Raw genomic sequence first — 17,137 nt, forward strand, 5'->3', positions numbered from 1 at the left:
CACGTAGCACAAGGCGATAGACTTCATTGATCAAAGAAGCCACCAATCCCCATGATCAAAGCTAGAAATCATGGGTTTAATTCATTCAAAACCTTGAGATTAAGCTAAAGTTAAGAGAAACCATTTAATGGACTAATCCATAGGGTGAACCTCACCCCATGACTGAACCGATTAACTACTCACTCATAATAAAAAGACTAGAAAGCATGCTAAGAAAGGAAAACATGATTAACCGATAGAATTGAAAACAAACTTGATTTATATAGAGATCTATACAATAGCTACAACATTAATAAACGAGAATTTAACATAAGACAATTACCTTAAGGAGTTCTTGAAGGAAACACAAACAAAAGCTTGAAAGACTAACAATGGAGTCCTAGGAAGAAAGAAAAGACTTAGGCCTAAAAAAAACTAACTAATGGCCATATCTTCCATAAATGGCATACAAGACTATTTATAGGCCTTACAAAATTAGCCTTACAATGGACAAAAAGGCCCCCAAAATATCCCAAAAACATACTAGAAGTAGAAACTTTCCATTTATGGAAGGTTGAAATATTCAGCAAAAAAGGTGCTGGCCGAAGGGCATTGGTACCAATACCTAAAAAATGAGGTATTGGTACCAATCCAACTGTCTTCTAATTCGGCATGATGGTACCAATACCTAAAAAATGAGGTATTGGTACCTCTGTGTGAAAACTGCAGAACAGGGTCAGCTTGGGCCATCATGCCTTGTCGTGCCCCGACGGCCTTCCGATGCTTCATTACATGATCAACGGGACTTGGCGGAGGTATGCCATGTGGCCTTGGTCCCACGGATGTCCTCGGAACCATCATTGATGCGTTTGCCTCATTTGATACACTTTGGCTCACTCCTCGATGCATTAGGCTCGCTTGAACCACTTTGGCTCACTCCTCGCCAACCTTGAGCTCCGGCCAATCTCCGAGGCTTCTTATGGCACCGTTAGGCTTCGGTGACAATGAAATGAGTACCGGCGGGCATTTGGACACTTGGTTCATCCCGGAACGTTTATCGGCATCAAAATCGCCTTATTAGCACGTTTTACCTGAAATACACAAAAACGTACCTTACGTGCAATATCGCATAAAAACGACAATATATATGTACAAACACAACATACTAGAGGACTTAAGCACCAAGAATATGCATTATTAGGTGCTTATCACACCCCTCAACTTGAACTTTGCTAGTCCCTAGCAAACTAAAACAAAATGTATTTAACTAAACTATGCAATCTTCCCGAGATTCAAGATATAAAAACTATGCTCAACTACTACAACTAGGCAAGAGTCCAAAACACCCCTTCAAATCCGATCATATGCAATCCACGCACAAACATGCCATGAACTAAGACGAACAAGTTATGCCATATTAGAATAGTCAAGCATGCATGCACCACAATGAGTTTCAACTCCAAAACTCACAAGGATAACGCTCTTATTCGACTTTTCACACAGTGAGATACAAGATACATCTCATGACAAGCGCTAGTGAGTAAATGCAATAGCCAGAGATAAAAAGCTATGCATGCTATCAAAAGAGCGCTAAGAACGAAAGGAAAGCTAATTATTGACAAGTATGGGAAAACTAGGAATATCACAACTTAAGTAATAATAGATATCGACCATGCATCAAACGGAGTTAATTAGCGTACAAAAGATCAACGGAGGACTTTATTAGCTTATAACGACCTTGGATACAAAGGGAAAGGGACTACAAAAATGTAGTGGCCATATACTTGCACGGTTCATCTACCCTTGGCCACTACCAACCCTAAACTACCCAAGGCATGGCCACATATCGGCCAAACACCAAACAAAGTTATGAAAAAGAAATAAAGAAAAACTACTACCACCGACTCAACAACACATAGTCGTCATCTTCATCCAGCTCCTCATAGTATTGAGCCTCGAGCTCCCCCTTTCTATCGAACTCTTCCTCATCCGGAATGTAAGCTAACCCAGAGGTCACACCAATCCTCTCATCATAATATTCAACCCTCTTTCGAATATGATTTTGCTCTTTCATAGCATTTCTTTGATTTTTCTTTTCTTTGAGGAATAGGGTCATTTGAATTGAGATTTGTAGTGAGAGAGATTGAGGGGCCAATTTTTAGGGCTTTGGAGAGGGAGAGGAGATATAAGAAATCACGTACCATTTTTTCGCATTTTTCATCCCAACCACTTCTATCATCTTCACCCCACTCCAAACTTCCTTGAAACATTGAAAACTATTGACACACAACCCTCCAAACATCCGGTTGCCTAGGTTTGAACAATGGAAGAAACTCGGACTGTGGTTCAAAACAAGGACGATGAGACTCTTATGTGGTTTAATCAAACAAAAATGCCTTGAATCATTTCCTAAGTACGCTAGCAACTCCAACAAGATGCATGAAAGATATAAACACTACTCAAGCATGAACAAAAGGTATTATTTACGCAAGTGCGGGAAATGAAAGCAAAAAGCATGGGATGCTTATGAAACGAATCTCCACTCTAGTGATGCATAACACTTGACTTGACTTTTAGGCTTAACTTGTTCATCAACGTTCATGTATATGCATATGACATGAATTCAAGCATATAACCAAATTCGATGGGATACACAACTCTTGCCATATTGACACAATTGAGCATAATTAAAGTATCTAACAAGCGAAATTACTACTAACAAGGGAGTATTGCACAAAAAAATTGAAAATTTTACCAAAAACAGAAAAATGAGACAAGTCTCATGAACATATATATCCCTCCCCCCAACTTAAACGATGCTATGTCCTCATAGCATGGAGAACAACAGTATTGAGGGGAAAGAACAAAAGATTGTACCTCCGGAGGGAATGTCAACCCCCATATACCTCGACCAAGTTGGAGGCTTTCTTGTCATTGCTTCCCTTCATCATTGGAACTGCTTCCAAGGCTCACTCTTTCGGCTCCTCCATCGGAACCACAGCTAGTCACACAAGGTCATCGCCGAGGCTTTCTTGGTCTTACAACCGCGACACGTAATCGCACCCATGCTTAGGGCTCCTGAATGCCTCACTCACCATAGCTTTTAGACCTAAACCACCAAGGCTGGTGTGGTAGCATGCTTACCCTGCAGAAAACTTAAGAACCAACTACCTACTAAGAAGCAAAAGACATTAGTACCACCCGGCTCATGTTATCCGGGCTCAAAAACTGACAAGTAAAATTAAATCCACCAAATCGTCACGTGATTGAACGGGTACTACTTTTCTCCCCATTTCTCACTCAAAGCATCGTAGAGCAAGTCATGCAACAACTTCAAGTTCGAAACGGGTGGCTATACCGGACCATCAAAAGAGCAAAAGAAAAGAGATAAAGAGAGGGAGAGAAAGAAAGAGTGTTCAGCCACACGTGGGCCCCGAACATATATCACATCATCAAAAGTTATCACAATGAACATACCACCCAACTCTAAACTCTTTGTCAAGAATTGAATTCGACCATGCCACAAGATAAGATACTTAGAGTATAGCAATTGTCGAATTCGTTTTAAAAACTTAAGTTCAACCAAGTGCGCATTCCAAACTAGATTGATTTTCAACGAGTTGACAAAATCTACAATGTAAGGATGGTAAATCAAATCAAATTCATCAACACCTACAAAATCAATCAATTCGACTTTTAAAAGCTCTTGCACTGGTGGAGACTCGATAGGAGGGGTGGCATCGTCTAGACCTGAGAGTATTGAATGGTTCAAAATTTCTATTGAAGGTATCTCCTCAAAGGAAGGAGACAAACTCTCAGGTCTATTCACATTCTTCCCATCCTGCTCATTCAGCAGAGCATTCAAGAAGTCTACCTCCGCATTCGTTTCCTCAAAAATGAGAAATTTCTCCCTCGGATCGTCACACAAAAAGGGATCCATAGAGGGAGAACACTGGACAATAAGTTCAACATACGGCTCGTCACTCCATTCAGACTTTGCAGAGCTTTCATAAGCTAAACTAACATTTTCAACAAAGATATGTGGCTCTATTTTCTTTTCCCCAACATTTAAGGTGGCATCTTCAACATTGACATCATAAAGACAAGATTCTGAATTTTCAGCTAATTTATCAAAGTAATCCCAACTCTCATTAGCGGTTCTATCCAAAAAGGCACCATCAAACATCCTTTCTACAAGCTGACGCGTTGTAGAATTTAAACTCTTATAGAAAATGAGAATAAGGTGTCTTGTTTCATAGCTATGTTGCGACCAATAAAGCATGAGAGATCTAAAGCGCCACCAACAACATGCAAAAGACTCTTCATCAAATTGATAAAAATTTACGATTTCACATAGTAGCATATGAGTCTCATACATTGGGGAAAACTCTTTGAAAAATTGTTCTTCCATATCTTGCCATCTAAGTATTGATCTTGAGTTCAAGGAATAAAACCAACTTTTAGCCATGTCTTTCAAAGATGATGGAAATATCTTTAATAAGACCTCTTTATCGTTCATGCAAAGCTCCTCGAGTTCTATGATGTGTGCACATGGATTGTCAGAGGCTAAGCCATGAAAATGGGGTAACACTTGAAGCATGCCCGACTTAACATTTAAAACATTGGCAGAAGGGGTGACTATGCAAGAGGGTGTAAAAATTTGATTGGGATAAAGGTACTCCCGCATAGTATTGGGGACTATTTCCTCATTTGCCGCCGCCATTCTATTACAAAGATAAAAATATAAAGTAAACAGGCCAGAGGGGCTATGCCTTCACCTCTTTCTCAAAATGGTTTCGTGGGGTTAAGCCACCGCCACATATATACACAACAAAAGAAAAGGCAATTGATGCTCAATCTAGCTTCGTTACACCTCAAGTCGAATTGGTGGCTCGGTTAGAGGTATCCGTTAAGTCGAGTTCAAATTACACAAAGGAAAAATAAACGGAGTACTTACAGTGGTTTGTCGAACCTCCAAATAAGCTATAATAAGACTTCCCCGGCAACGGCGCCAAAAATGCTTCTCGTCGCAACCTAACCTCTTAGAAAGGTTTACACCCCAAGCGTAGGGCTAGGTCGTTGAAAGCATAATAACCGGTAAGACCGGAATCATTCCCACAGAGAAATCTTCTTTAGCGAATTTGGAATAGAAGTTGCTTATAGATTGCGGCGTTCAAGCAGCCAACTTTGGTGTTTGGATTCGATTGACGAAATTAAACTTGGAAATAAACTAAGTTAAAAATGGTCGAGTCAAAGGGATTGATTTACCCACGACTTAGCCATCAAACGGTTCCTTCATCTAACTCATGAGTGAACCGAAACCGTCCGGATCCACTAGACGAATTAAAAGCTGAAGACTACTTATAACTTAATTCAAAGCTCTAATTCAAATTGAACTCATTTAACGCAAGTGAGAGACGAAAAAAGATCGTTCGCACGCGTAGGATTATCAAGCACGTAGCACAAGGCGATAGACTTCATTGATCAAAGAAGCCACCAATCCCCATGATCAAAGCTAGAAATCATGGGTTTAATTCATTCAAAACCTTGAGATTAAGCTAAAGTTAAGAGAAACCATTTAATGGACTAATCCATAGGGTGAACCTCACCCCATGCCTGAACCGATTAACTACTCACTCATAATAAAAAGACTAGAAAGCATGCTAAGAAAGGAAAACATGATTAACCGATAGAATTGAAAACAAACTTGATTTATATAGAGATCTATACAATAGCTACAACATTAATAAACGAGAATTTAACATAAGACAATTACCTTAAGGAGTTCTTGAAGGAAACACAAATAAAAGCTTGAAAGACTAACAATGGAGTCCTAGGAAGAAAGAAAAGACTTAGGCCTAAAAAAAACTAACTAATGGCCATATCTTCCATAAATGGCATACAAGACTATTTATAGGCCTTACAAAATCAGCCTTACAATGGACAAAAAGGCCCCCAAAATATCCCAAAAACATACTAGAAGTAGAAACTTTCCATTTATGGAAGGTTGAAATATTCAGCAAAAAAGGTGCTGGCCGAAGGGCATTGGTACCAATACCTAAAAAATGAGGTATTGGTACCAATCCAACTGTCTTCTAATTCGGCATGATGGTACCAATACCTAAAAAATGAGGTATTGGTACCTCTGTGTGAAAACTGCAGAACAGGGTCAGCTTGGGCCATCATGCCTTGTCGTGCCCCGACGGCCTTCCGATGCTTCATTACATGATCAACGGGACTTGGCGGAGGTATGCCATGTGGCCTTGGTCCCACGGATGTCCTCGGAACCATCATTGATGCGTTTGCCTCATTTGATACACTTTGGCTCACTCCTCGATGCATTAGGCTCGCTTGAACCACTTTGGCTCACTCCTCGCCAACCTTGAGCTCCGGCCAATCTCCGAGGCTTCTTATGGCACCGTTAGGCTTCGGTGACAATGAAATGAGTACCGGCGGGCATTTGGACACTTGGTTCATCCCGGAACGTTTATCGGCATCAAAATCGCCTTATTAGCACGTTTTACCTGAAATACACAAAAACGTACCTTACGTGCAATATCGCATAAAAACGACAATATATATGTACAAACACAACATACTAGAGGACTTAAGCACCAAGAATATGCATTATTAGGTGCTTATCAGGTAGGGGATAGGGGCTTCTGAAATGAATTTGTCTTCATTGGGAGGTTTGATATTGATTTGGGAGGGGATAATTTTTGCTGAGGACATGGATTTTGAGAGAGGAAAGGGAAATGGCTGAAAGAAGGAATGGACAAATATGTCCTTCCCATTTGGTCATGAGAAAGGCACATGCATGTTTTCTGTCCAAAAAATAGACGGAATGCAACAGAAGATTGACATTAAAACGTAATCCTAAATCGAAGGTTTGAATTGTCCAAATTGAAACTAAAAGGACCAAACTGAATTTTTGTGTAAAGTCGAAGGAATATAACAAAAAAAAATTCCCCTAAAAAGATATAAGAAGAACTATTATTGATAAGAAGGTTAGTTAAATTTTTGGTCGATGGAACATGGCATATCCTTAACATAAAAACTAGGAGTAACTAGTAAAAGAACAAAATTAAAACCTTTTAAATGTACTAGTATGAACTTAAGTGGATGACTAATAAAATTTAGGGAACTTTGACTACTCTAAAAAACAAAAACTACGAATTGAATTAGACAACTTTTAAATGTACCAATAGCCTAGGCCTTGTTTCTTTATGGAAATAAGTACTTATTCTTTAAATAAATATTTAATTTTTGAATTAAAGGTAAAGTATAGGGAGAGAATGAAATTTTTAGTAAAGTGGAAAATAATCAATAAGTACTTAAAAAATAAGAATCTCAGCGGAATACGACCTAAGTGGATGACTACTAAAATTTAGGGAGCAAAAGTGTAGTTTTCGGGAGGTGCTGTAAGAGGGTGCAGTACAGAGCACCGGCTTCTCGTAATAGTATAAATTTGACCGACGAGTTTTTGGTTGCACTTGCAGTCACTTTCTCCTCGTAGCGTTTTGTTCAACTCTCGCTCTTAGGGTTTCAGCGAAGGTAAAGAGCGCATTTTTCCCGAGGTAAACCCCAGATCTGACTATTTTTTTGCTCATTTGATCTTAATTACTCCGTATTTGTTAATTCTGTTTGATAACCTTCCAGATCTGTGTTTTTTTTTTTTTTTGGAAAACATGACGAATTAATAAAGAGAAATTGAGATCTTAAAATTGGTTGAGCTTAAAAATTAGGGTTATCCCGTTTCTAATTCGTAGGTTATTGTTTCTTATCTGTTGATTTTCCTTGTTGTTCCTATTTACGCTCGAGCTTTATTGGGGTGCATTGTTTACTTAGCTTTGATCTTTGCTTTATTGGGGTGCATAGTTATGTGAATTAATCTCTTGTTTCCATTTCTAGTTTCGGTGATTATAGGGCTGCTTATTGTTTGTGTGAACGTTGAGGGTTGCAATCTAGGTCTGGTGACGTAAATTTGTTGATTTGGGTCTTGTTTTCGTTGGTTTAAGGTGGATTAGCATTGGGTTCAAAAGATTCAAAGCCCCGGAAAATATTCAATTCAATTTGGGGGAAACTAGTTGAAAGACAGTTTTTGAGGCCTAGTTTGATTGGGTTTGACTAGGTGGATGTATTGAATAATATGGTGTCCATGTTTCTGAAGTTAGATTTGAAAGATAAAACATTTCATTTATTGGGTTTGGTTTTGGGTTTTACCTCAAAAAATTCCAAAAGATCGATGGCAATGAGCAACATATTGCGGCTGTGACTTTTACATTTTCTGTTGGGTGAAGGGTAAAAGTTATGCCCTTGCCTGAGAGCATTAAGGCACAGCCAGAGCACTATCTTCAACGTGGCCTAAGTTTTGTTGAAAGGGTGATGGTACCTTCTATACTCATTCAGTCCTATACTGGTTGCGGTATGAGACAAGGATGCAGAATAGAATTTTTGTGGGGCCGGTGCTGTTGCTGATTCTTATTGTATTGCTTTCATATGCCACTCGTTTTAGTTTTCAATCTTCATGTTCATATGAAACAAAACCCCTTGCATTTATAATCCTAGTTTGGCAGACCTGTTAATTTTTTAATGATTTTTACTCGTGCATTATTCGATGTGATTCAAAGTTTACAAAATGCTTCCTCTCATTGTGTAGGTGAAATGAGGCCCGTTTTCTGTGGAAACTTTGACTTTGAGGCACGGCAGTCTGATCTGGAGCGACTCTTTAGGAAATATGGAAAGGTTGAGAGAGTTGATATGAAGTCTGGTAATTTTTCCTTATCCTTGTAATCCCCCCCTTAGATTGTCTTTGCTTTGTAGTAAGTTTATTAGTGACTTGTTAAGTATTGTCTTGTATGGTTACCTACATTGTTTTACATTCTGGTTGTGTTTTGTGGTAATCAGGTAATTGTTGTATTTTGATTCTAAGTGAGTAAAGTGCCGAAGGTCCTCCCATTTAATGCTCATTTTAATGAGTTAAGTAAAAATATGGCTCGACAAAGTTTAGCATTGATGTTTGAATGGGTCTCTGTAGTAACTCATGAGGACGTGTCGATATAAGTTGTGGAGAGAATAGCTTTTGGGAACCAAAGGATTACCTTGTGCATGTGGGTCATATGACTATGACTTCGCCTACAGATAGCAACTGATCCCCAAATCTATTGGAGTAGTGGGCAAGAGAAGAATCATTTTGTTGGAAAACAAGATAGTACGACGTAGTCTCATCTCAAGTTCAAAGGTTTGATAGATGAGAATTCACCTTTTGTGTGTGATGCTAAAATGAAGCTGTACTTATGGGCCGTGATATTAGGGTAAGAGTTTTGAATCCTTGTTCATGGTTACTATTTGACAGGTAATATGCTCAACCATTTATTTGCTTTTCTGAGGTCACGTTGATGAGAAAAAATTACCTTATAAAGTTATCTAACGTATATCATCCAAGGACGTGAATGCTGTCGCAGCAATGTCATTCTGCTTGGGAAAAATTGCTCTCCTTGCTTTCCATGTCTATGATTGGGATATCATCCGGACCACCTCATCAGCACCGCATTCTTCCCTTGCTATGTTGTAGGGGTGTGGAGATATATATTGAGGACGGAAAGAGAAGTATATTTTAAAAAGTGTTAAACCCCCGTAACTAACTCTTTGGTGCAGGATCACCTCGGAAAGTTCATACATTTCCTCTATCTGATGGATGGCTTTTCAGCATTCCATGTTCTGGCTGTGACGAGCTTCCTCTTCTTTTCCCCACAGAAGAGCCACTCTGATCCTCTATGGCATCGCCATCCCACATTTGCCTCAGACACCATTGCATTTCCTCACGAATTTTCCCAGTCTCCATTTTCAGACATGTTCCCACGTAAAAACCATGCCGTCCTCAAAGCAGAGGCAGCAGAATAGATGGAGAAGGCACACTTTTCATTCGTTAGCCTAGCATGTGACATCCACTTTGGATTCTTGTTCTTGACATCAATTAAATCATTGCGAAGGTCCGTCACTGATTTTACTGGTTAATGGTTTCTGGGTATTAGTTTGGGGTTGGAGGGAGGGGGACTAGATTTCACAAGGGTACAAAATCATTTTTGGTACAATTCTAGGTCATTTGCACTTTTGTGGAGAAGAAATTCGATCTCATATGAAAGAATCCCTGCAATTGGGGATCCTTAACCTGTTATCTCCGCCAAATATCGAAGTACTCTTTCTTACTTTTATAGTGTATTTGTGAATAGGATTTGCTTTCGTTTACATGGAGGATGAGAGAGATGCAGAGGATGCGATTCGAGGTCTTGACCGATTTGAATTTGGTAGGAAGGGGCGCCGTCTTCGTGTGGAATGGACAAAGGTATTGCATCTTCACTAATAGTATTGTTGATCATTCTTGTTGCTCTCTCTCTGTGTGTGCGTGTGTTGTGTACATAATACATATGCACACACACAATATGGTTATATCTTCTTTGTTACATATCTTGTTGTATTTTTCTTTGGTTCCTGCAAGAACGCGGCATTAGGAGGCCTGTGGATTCTCTCTGTGTCTGTACATAATACATATGCACGCGCGCGCTCACACACACACATGGTTTTATCATCTTTGTTACACATCTTGTTGTATTTTTCTTTGGTTCCAGCAAGAACGCGGCATTAGGAGGCCTGTGGATTCTAGAAGATCTTCGACGAATTCGAGACCCTCGAAGACCTTGTTTGTGATTAATTTTGATCCATATCATACTAGGACAAGGGACTTGGAAAAGCACTTTGATCCATACGGGAAGATACTGAACGTGAGGATAAGAAAGAATTTTGCATTCATTCAATTTGAATCAGAGGAGGATGCCCGCCGGGCATTGGAGGCTACAAACATGAGGTGTTTTGATCTTTATAAACATCTAAGATTTCCTTGTTGCGACCATCTCTGTATGTAAATATCTTGTAACTTGATCTTTTCTGCCTTACACTTCGTTTGGATTTGAGGGAGGGTGCGGAAAGTGGAGGATTGGGATGGAAAGAAATAGTTTTTGCATGTTTGGAGTTCCGTTTTTCGTAGGGGAAGGGTGGGAAGGGGGAGTGGTTGTGAGGGGTAGAGAGAATAAGCATTTTAAGCCTTGACTTCTGTCTCTATTCCCCTAAAAAATTGGGAGGAAAGGGAAGGGAAGTGAGGTTTTTCTTTTAATTACTTTTTGAATACCCCCATTTGAAGTGTAAATAAGGTTTGCAATGTCATCTATTTGGATACAATAGTGAAAATGCATATACGCACCTCCCCTTCTTTTTTCGTTTAGCTTGACTAAACTAAAGAAAGTAAATCTAATTCTCTCTTCCCCCTTGGTTAATCAACCAAGAGAAGGGACTTCCCTTCCCTTTCCCTTGTGTCTTAACACTTCCCTTGACTCCCCGTTTCCATAATCCAAACGAAGTGTTGAGGTTTGATTGATCTTTTGGAACTACTTCTACTAGATATGTATGTTCTGCCATTGGATCTATTGTTGAATTTCCAAGTAGCTATGGGTGACTTGTGTGCTACTCTGATGTGTAGCAAGCTGATGGATCGTGTTATTTCGGTGGAGTTTGCAATCAAAGACGATGATGATAGGCGAAATGGATACAGTCCTGATAGAGGCCGTGATAGGTCGCCCGGAAGGAGGGCTCAAGACAGGGGACGATCACCCAGCCCATATCGGAGAGAGAGGGCTAGTCCAGATTATGGCCGTGGCCGTAGCCCAAGTCCCTATCGCAAAGACCGGGCTAGTCCCGATTATGGTCGTGGTGGACCCACTACGAGTCCACGCAAAAGGGAAAGGGGTGATTCCGAATATGATCATGGTCGGACCCGCAGCCCGCGAAGAGTGAGACCCAGTCCTGATAATCATGGCCGTGAACCCAACCCAAGGGAGAGGGTTGTTAGTCCTGATTATGGTCGTGGCCACAACCGAAGCCCTAAAGGAGAGAGGATCAGTCCTGATGACTATCGGCGTAGCCCAAGCCCACAAAGACAGAAGGTCAGTCCAGATGACTACCGGCGTAGCCCAATCCCACAAAGAGAGAAGGCAAGTCCAGATGACTACCGGCGTAGCCCAAGCCCGGATGCCAAGCATGAAATGAGGGATAGTCCAAAATTTGATGAAGCAGAAGATAGCCCCACGCAGGAGCGATATGGGAGGTTTGTATTTTTCTGCTGTGGCACTCACTTCTAAAGTAATTAGAGTTTGGTTATCTTCTTAATTTTTATTCCTTTTATTATGTACTCAACGTATTTCTTTCCCAACTGTTGATGCAGTCGTTCACCTGTGGAGCGGGAAAGATCTCGTTCTTGAAGGATGTATTATGTGTTGCTGCTATCTGCAAAATTCATACTATGACTGGTGTGACCGAGTACAGAAGCTTCTGAAGACGTCAAGTATTAGTTTGTTTTTAATTTGTAGTTGCTATAAAGGATTGTGGTTCTGAATGTAAGGGGATTATAAGACTAGAAAGGTGTTTAGAGTTGGCTCCCGTCGTTACATTGAAACTGATTTGTTTGTGTCTGGATTCTATACTTGATACTGGTTTGTTTTCAAGAAGTTTCTGGGGAACTGGTTATTTGGCTACTTCGCGCAAGTCCTTAATGTATCCTGATTATTTGGCTCCTTCGCGCAAGTCTCTGTGTAGCTGAGGGGGTGGTTGGTTTTGGAGGACCAATGACTTTTGGCCTAATCCTTTTTTTGTGATGGGTTTTGATACTCATCCTAAAGAGCTTATCAGTAGGGGTTGTTTTTTGTGGATGCTCTTAAGGGGTTAACTGGAAATAGTTTTAATGAGCTATCAATAGGGGTTGTTTCTTGTTTGGGAATTAAACCAAGTTCAAATCATCTTGTCAGATATCCCACCAAGTTTTAAACATTAACTTAATTTTGAATGAGTTTTTAAAACAGGACTTGAATAATTCAACACTCAGCTCAGCTGTCTCGATAGCTGTTTTATTAGCAAGCCTGACATACTTGCAATTCATCAGATTCAGGTAGTTCTAAACTATAATGTTTTTAAGCAAGTGGTTGTCTTGTGCATAATTCCATTTTAGGTATTTGGCTACAGATTGTAAAATGCATTATGTCCAATTGCATTCTCAGCTTGGAAATGAACTGGAGATTGCAGAATTCTATAGACCGCGGGGCAGTATGTCAAAATACATTCTTAGCTCAGAAATGACCTGGAGATTGCAGAATTCTAAGGACCGCGGGGCATTATGTCAAAATACATTCTAAGGACTGCGGATTGCACAATATCTTGCATAATCTCAACCATCCAATCATTCGGCAATCCATAAAAGAGCTTTTTAAATTTTGATCGTATCTTTGCTCACAAAACTCTTCAGCGAAATTTATTCTAAACATATAATTCAAACACTTCTAAATATTCTCATTATAATCTAGGAAAAAATTCATAATCTAAAAGTTTGATATACTCCATGTTATTAGCAACCAAACAAATATCTACTCAAATGGATTATATGTTATCTGATTTTCCATACTTGTTTAACGTTTATTTTCTTTTATTCAGGCCAAAGTTGCCTCTAGCTTAGTTCATCAACTAGGGCTGATATTAAAAACCGAACAAACAAAAAAAACCGACTGAAATAGTCGGTTCGGTTCGATTTTGATATAGGTTTCAGTTCGGTTTCGTTTTTGTAGGTAATTTTTTTTCGGTTTGATTTTCGTGTTTGTTGAACCGAAAAAACCAAACCGATATTTATGTACTGTGCTTCGATTCTTAACCCTACCCGTCCATCTCTAAAGGTCGGGGGAAATCATAGCCGATATTTATATACTGTGCTTAAAAGGTATGGAATTTGTTTGAATTTTGGCCCAAATGAGGGCAAGTTAAGACTATAAAACTTGCATTTTTAGCCCAAATGGGTTTGTTATTTCATTACTTTGTTTCATTTTTAGAGGCCCAAATGAGGCCCACAATACAAAACCGAAAGAAACCGACAGAACCGAAAAAATCGATATCCCTTTCGGTCGGTTTTCAGTAGCTGAATATGGAGAACCAAACCGGTATTTCGGTTTTTAAAATCCAAAAAAACCGAACCGATCGAACTGATATCACCCCTATCAGACATCAACCAACTGATACACGCTTTGGTGAGGATTCAAATCTCAACCCCTACTCTCCTTTCTTGAATACAAAAAAAATACTTTCTCCGTCCCATTTTTTTTGGTCTTTTTCGATATTTGTGCCTTTCTTTAAATTCTTATATCTTTTAATTTATAACATTTTTCATAATTTTAAAAACTTTATATTATAGATCTAATCGAGAACTATCAAACAAGATTCATACTGCATATTTTTTGAGATTCGTATTGAAAGATATAATTGTTTAAAGAACAGCACAAACATCAAAAATAAATAAATCCAAAGAAAATGGGACGGAAAGAGCAGTAAAAAGACATCCTTTCCAACCAAAATATCAAAGACTACCTAGCTAAGCTTAATGGGCTCCCCATACAATCAATCGAATTCAGAACATAATTTCTTGTGAATTTTTTTTTATTTTCGGCGTGGATGACTTGCCTTTGACCAGATCGATAAGAGAATTAATTGAGGTGCGTGTAAGTTGATCCAGATATCCCTTGATAGATATTGATGTCACCAAATTAATGAAATTACTACTCTCTCCATCTCAATTTAATTGTCTTTTATGGGAGTATGTGTCATTTTTAAATTGATTATATCTCATAATTTATAATGTTTTATGTAATTTCCAAAACATTGTATTATAGAACTAATCAAGATCTATCAAATAAGGTTTATATTCGATATGAAATTCATTATGTATTTAAAGATATACTAATTTTTGAACCGGTTAGAATAAAACGAGAGAGAATTAAATTGGGACAAAGTCACAAAGGGAGTCATCGTTAATCACGCGATTACTTCATCAATCATCATCCACCGTCCAAGTCATTCGTAATCGTAGGCTCCAGTTGCGACGGCTGTTTCCAGTTCAGACCGCAAAAAGACGCCACGCGGTGGGAAAGCCCCTCCAATCAATCGGCACGTGCGACGAGCTAACAAAAAAATATTTCCCATTTCCCCTCTAGAAAGGATATGAGTTGAATTTGTGCCTGCAAGAACAGATCCGGTTTGAACCCGTTCCTGGTCCAAAAAAAAAAAAAAAACTGAGCCGCTCATTTTATTTAAAATATTTTATCTAAGGCTTTAACTAAAAATTAACTCAATTAGATATCGATAAAATTGTTTATGGTACATCCAATTTTGCTTTAAAGACTTGAATTTTGGGATAATTAAAGTTGGATGTTTCATAAACAATCTTATCGATTTTCGATTTAGATGAATTCTTACAAGAACTCCAGAAAAAATATTTTAACCAAAATGAAAAATTCGGATCATCTTTTTTGGGACCCAAAACGGGTGCAAACTGAATATGTATTTTGGAGACCCAAAACGGGTCCGAACCGAATATGTACTTGCAAGTACATGCTTATTTCACATTTGTGTGGATAGCAATGCTGCTTACCCACCCAACAAACGTAATGGGAATGGCTTTTTAGTTTTTTATGTGGGGAAGAATCAAAAAGAGACAAAATCAAAGTATGGCTTAATTAGTGGGAAAAAGACAATAATTTAGTCAAAAAGGAATTTCTCCCATTTAGATTCTTCTCCTAACTTTGAACCCATTAGTGATACCTATTTCCCTTCAGAGACAAAAGAATATCTCAAGTCCAGCATTCGGACTAGAAGGTCTACTCGAGTTTTTGTTTTTTAAGCAATTCAGATGTTCGGGTTAGCTTACGTGTGCATCGACTAATTAGGCAGATCAATTCTGCCGCGCACAATCATATTGTCCACTTAAGAAGGTTCCAATTAAAACCAGAGAAAAGTCTAGTCAAAATTTGTGTAGCCATCACCAATTTCAATTTGATGATAAAAAAAATTTCATTTGTATAAACTCACGTGTGCAAATTTATCATTGTGAAAAAGAGAGGTTAATTCGAGAATTGTATGTCATCTCAATTGTTTTCAAAAATTACATTTGTCACAAATTATTGCTTTACAGATGTCTCGTGATTACGATTCTTCAATTAACTTGAATTATTCTGGTTTAAATTTTGAAATTTTATACTAATATCAACTTTTTCGAACAATATGAGCTCTACGGATTAGAATTGGTTCCATGCGGTTTAGTCACTTCAGCGTCTCAGATATGAGAGAGAATCCAATCCCCCCAATTTAAAGATGGGGAATGATAATGCCATACCCTTTTTTACCTACTAGGAGGTGGTGATGGGCGTAGCATCGTGCTGCGCACCTCTAAGCCGTCGAATCGTGCATCCAACGGCTTGGATCTCATTTCGACAATTAACGACTCTCAATCGTTGGTTGCCGAGATGGGATCTGAGCCGTCGGATCCACGATCCAACAGCTCGGAGGTGCACAACACGGTGCTGTGCATTTACCAATACCACTCCCCTTTTTATCTTGTAGTGTATGAATTTACACAATAGTCCATGCATTTTGTAAAAATTTATTGCATTGAAGGGTAAATTAGTAAATTCATTTAACTAAAAGACATAAGGAGAGTGGAATATCATTGGCCAAGATTCCTTTCTTCGAGAATAATTACTACTGTAGTCCACAATGGGATTTGGAGGGCTGCTGCTGTCTTCCTTGATTAGTTCAAAGACAAGACTAGTCGCAGCCCATGGAACGTGTTTTGTTAAGATTTGGTAGTTTAGTTAGATTGATGATGGAGAAGTTACACTCAACTGGAAAACGGCCCTTAACCTCATCGTAGATTCACATGGCTCTTGTTGTTCTCAAGATTCTAGACAAGTTAGGGAGTTTCGGCAGTAAAAAATTTGTAGATTTTTATTTATATTTGAGAAGTTGTTAAGTGTTTTTAGTAATAGTGGATAAATTCTTGATGTGTTTGTGAATAGAGTTACTGTAGAAAAAAAAAATTTGTTGACAACTTTTTTTGTCAGTGAAAACGAAATGGTAAAATGCGTTAAGTTTTTAGTATTTTTTTGTTAGTGGAAACACTCCCTAGTAAGGTTATACGAATACTCCTACTCGTTTAATTAAGGTTAAAAGTTAAAACACTGTCACAGGGAAGGGCCAATATTGGTTTGGGATTAGAATGGTGAGGGATTATCCCATC

The 17,137-nt window shown here is 38.8% G+C and overlaps 1 protein-coding gene across 3 annotated transcripts; it reads left to right on the forward strand.

The window, feature by feature from the left end:
- The first annotated feature begins 7,400 nt into the window (after positions 1-7,400).
- Positions 7,401-12,602, forward strand: LOC131300082 (serine/arginine-rich splicing factor RS41-like). 3 transcript variants are annotated; one of them, XM_058325749.1, is made up of 6 exons: positions 7,401-7,556; positions 8,639-8,749; positions 10,212-10,324; positions 10,608-10,843; positions 11,513-12,136; positions 12,254-12,602. In XM_058325749.1, the coding sequence occupies exons 2-6, from the start codon at positions 8,644-8,646 to the stop codon at positions 12,288-12,290; spliced, it is 1,116 nt and encodes a 371-aa protein (XP_058181732.1). In that variant the 5' UTR covers positions 7,401-7,556; positions 8,639-8,643; the 3' UTR covers positions 12,291-12,602. The 3 variants fall into 3 exon arrangements, with proteins under 3 accessions (XP_058181732.1, XP_058181733.1, XP_058181734.1); XM_058325750.1 differs by lacking the exon at positions 7,401-7,556 and adding an exon at positions 9,637-9,971 and having other exon boundaries at positions 8,650-8,749; XM_058325751.1 differs by lacking the exon at positions 7,401-7,556 and adding an exon at positions 9,736-9,971 and having other exon boundaries at positions 8,650-8,749.
- Positions 12,603-17,137: the final 4,535 nt, after the last annotated feature.

Source organism: Rhododendron vialii, chromosome 9a (genome assembly GCF_030253575.1).
Source record: "Rhododendron vialii isolate Sample 1 chromosome 9a, ASM3025357v1".
Lineage (NCBI taxonomy): Eukaryota > Viridiplantae > Streptophyta > Magnoliopsida > Ericales > Ericaceae > Rhododendron > Rhododendron vialii.

Excerpts from the sequence above, each read along its gene's own strand:
- LOC131300082 (XM_058325749.1), top strand. The coding sequence starts at position 8,644 with ATGAGGCCCGTTTTCTGTGGAAACTTTGACTTTGAGGCACGGCAGTCT. Across the intron at positions 8,750-10,211 it reads GAGAGTTGATATGAAGTCTG|GATTTGCTTTCGTTTACATG; the intron begins GTAATTTTTCCT and ends ATTTGTGAATAG. Across the intron at positions 10,325-10,607 it reads TTCGTGTGGAATGGACAAAG|CAAGAACGCGGCATTAGGAG; the intron begins GTATTGCATCTT and ends CTTTGGTTCCAG.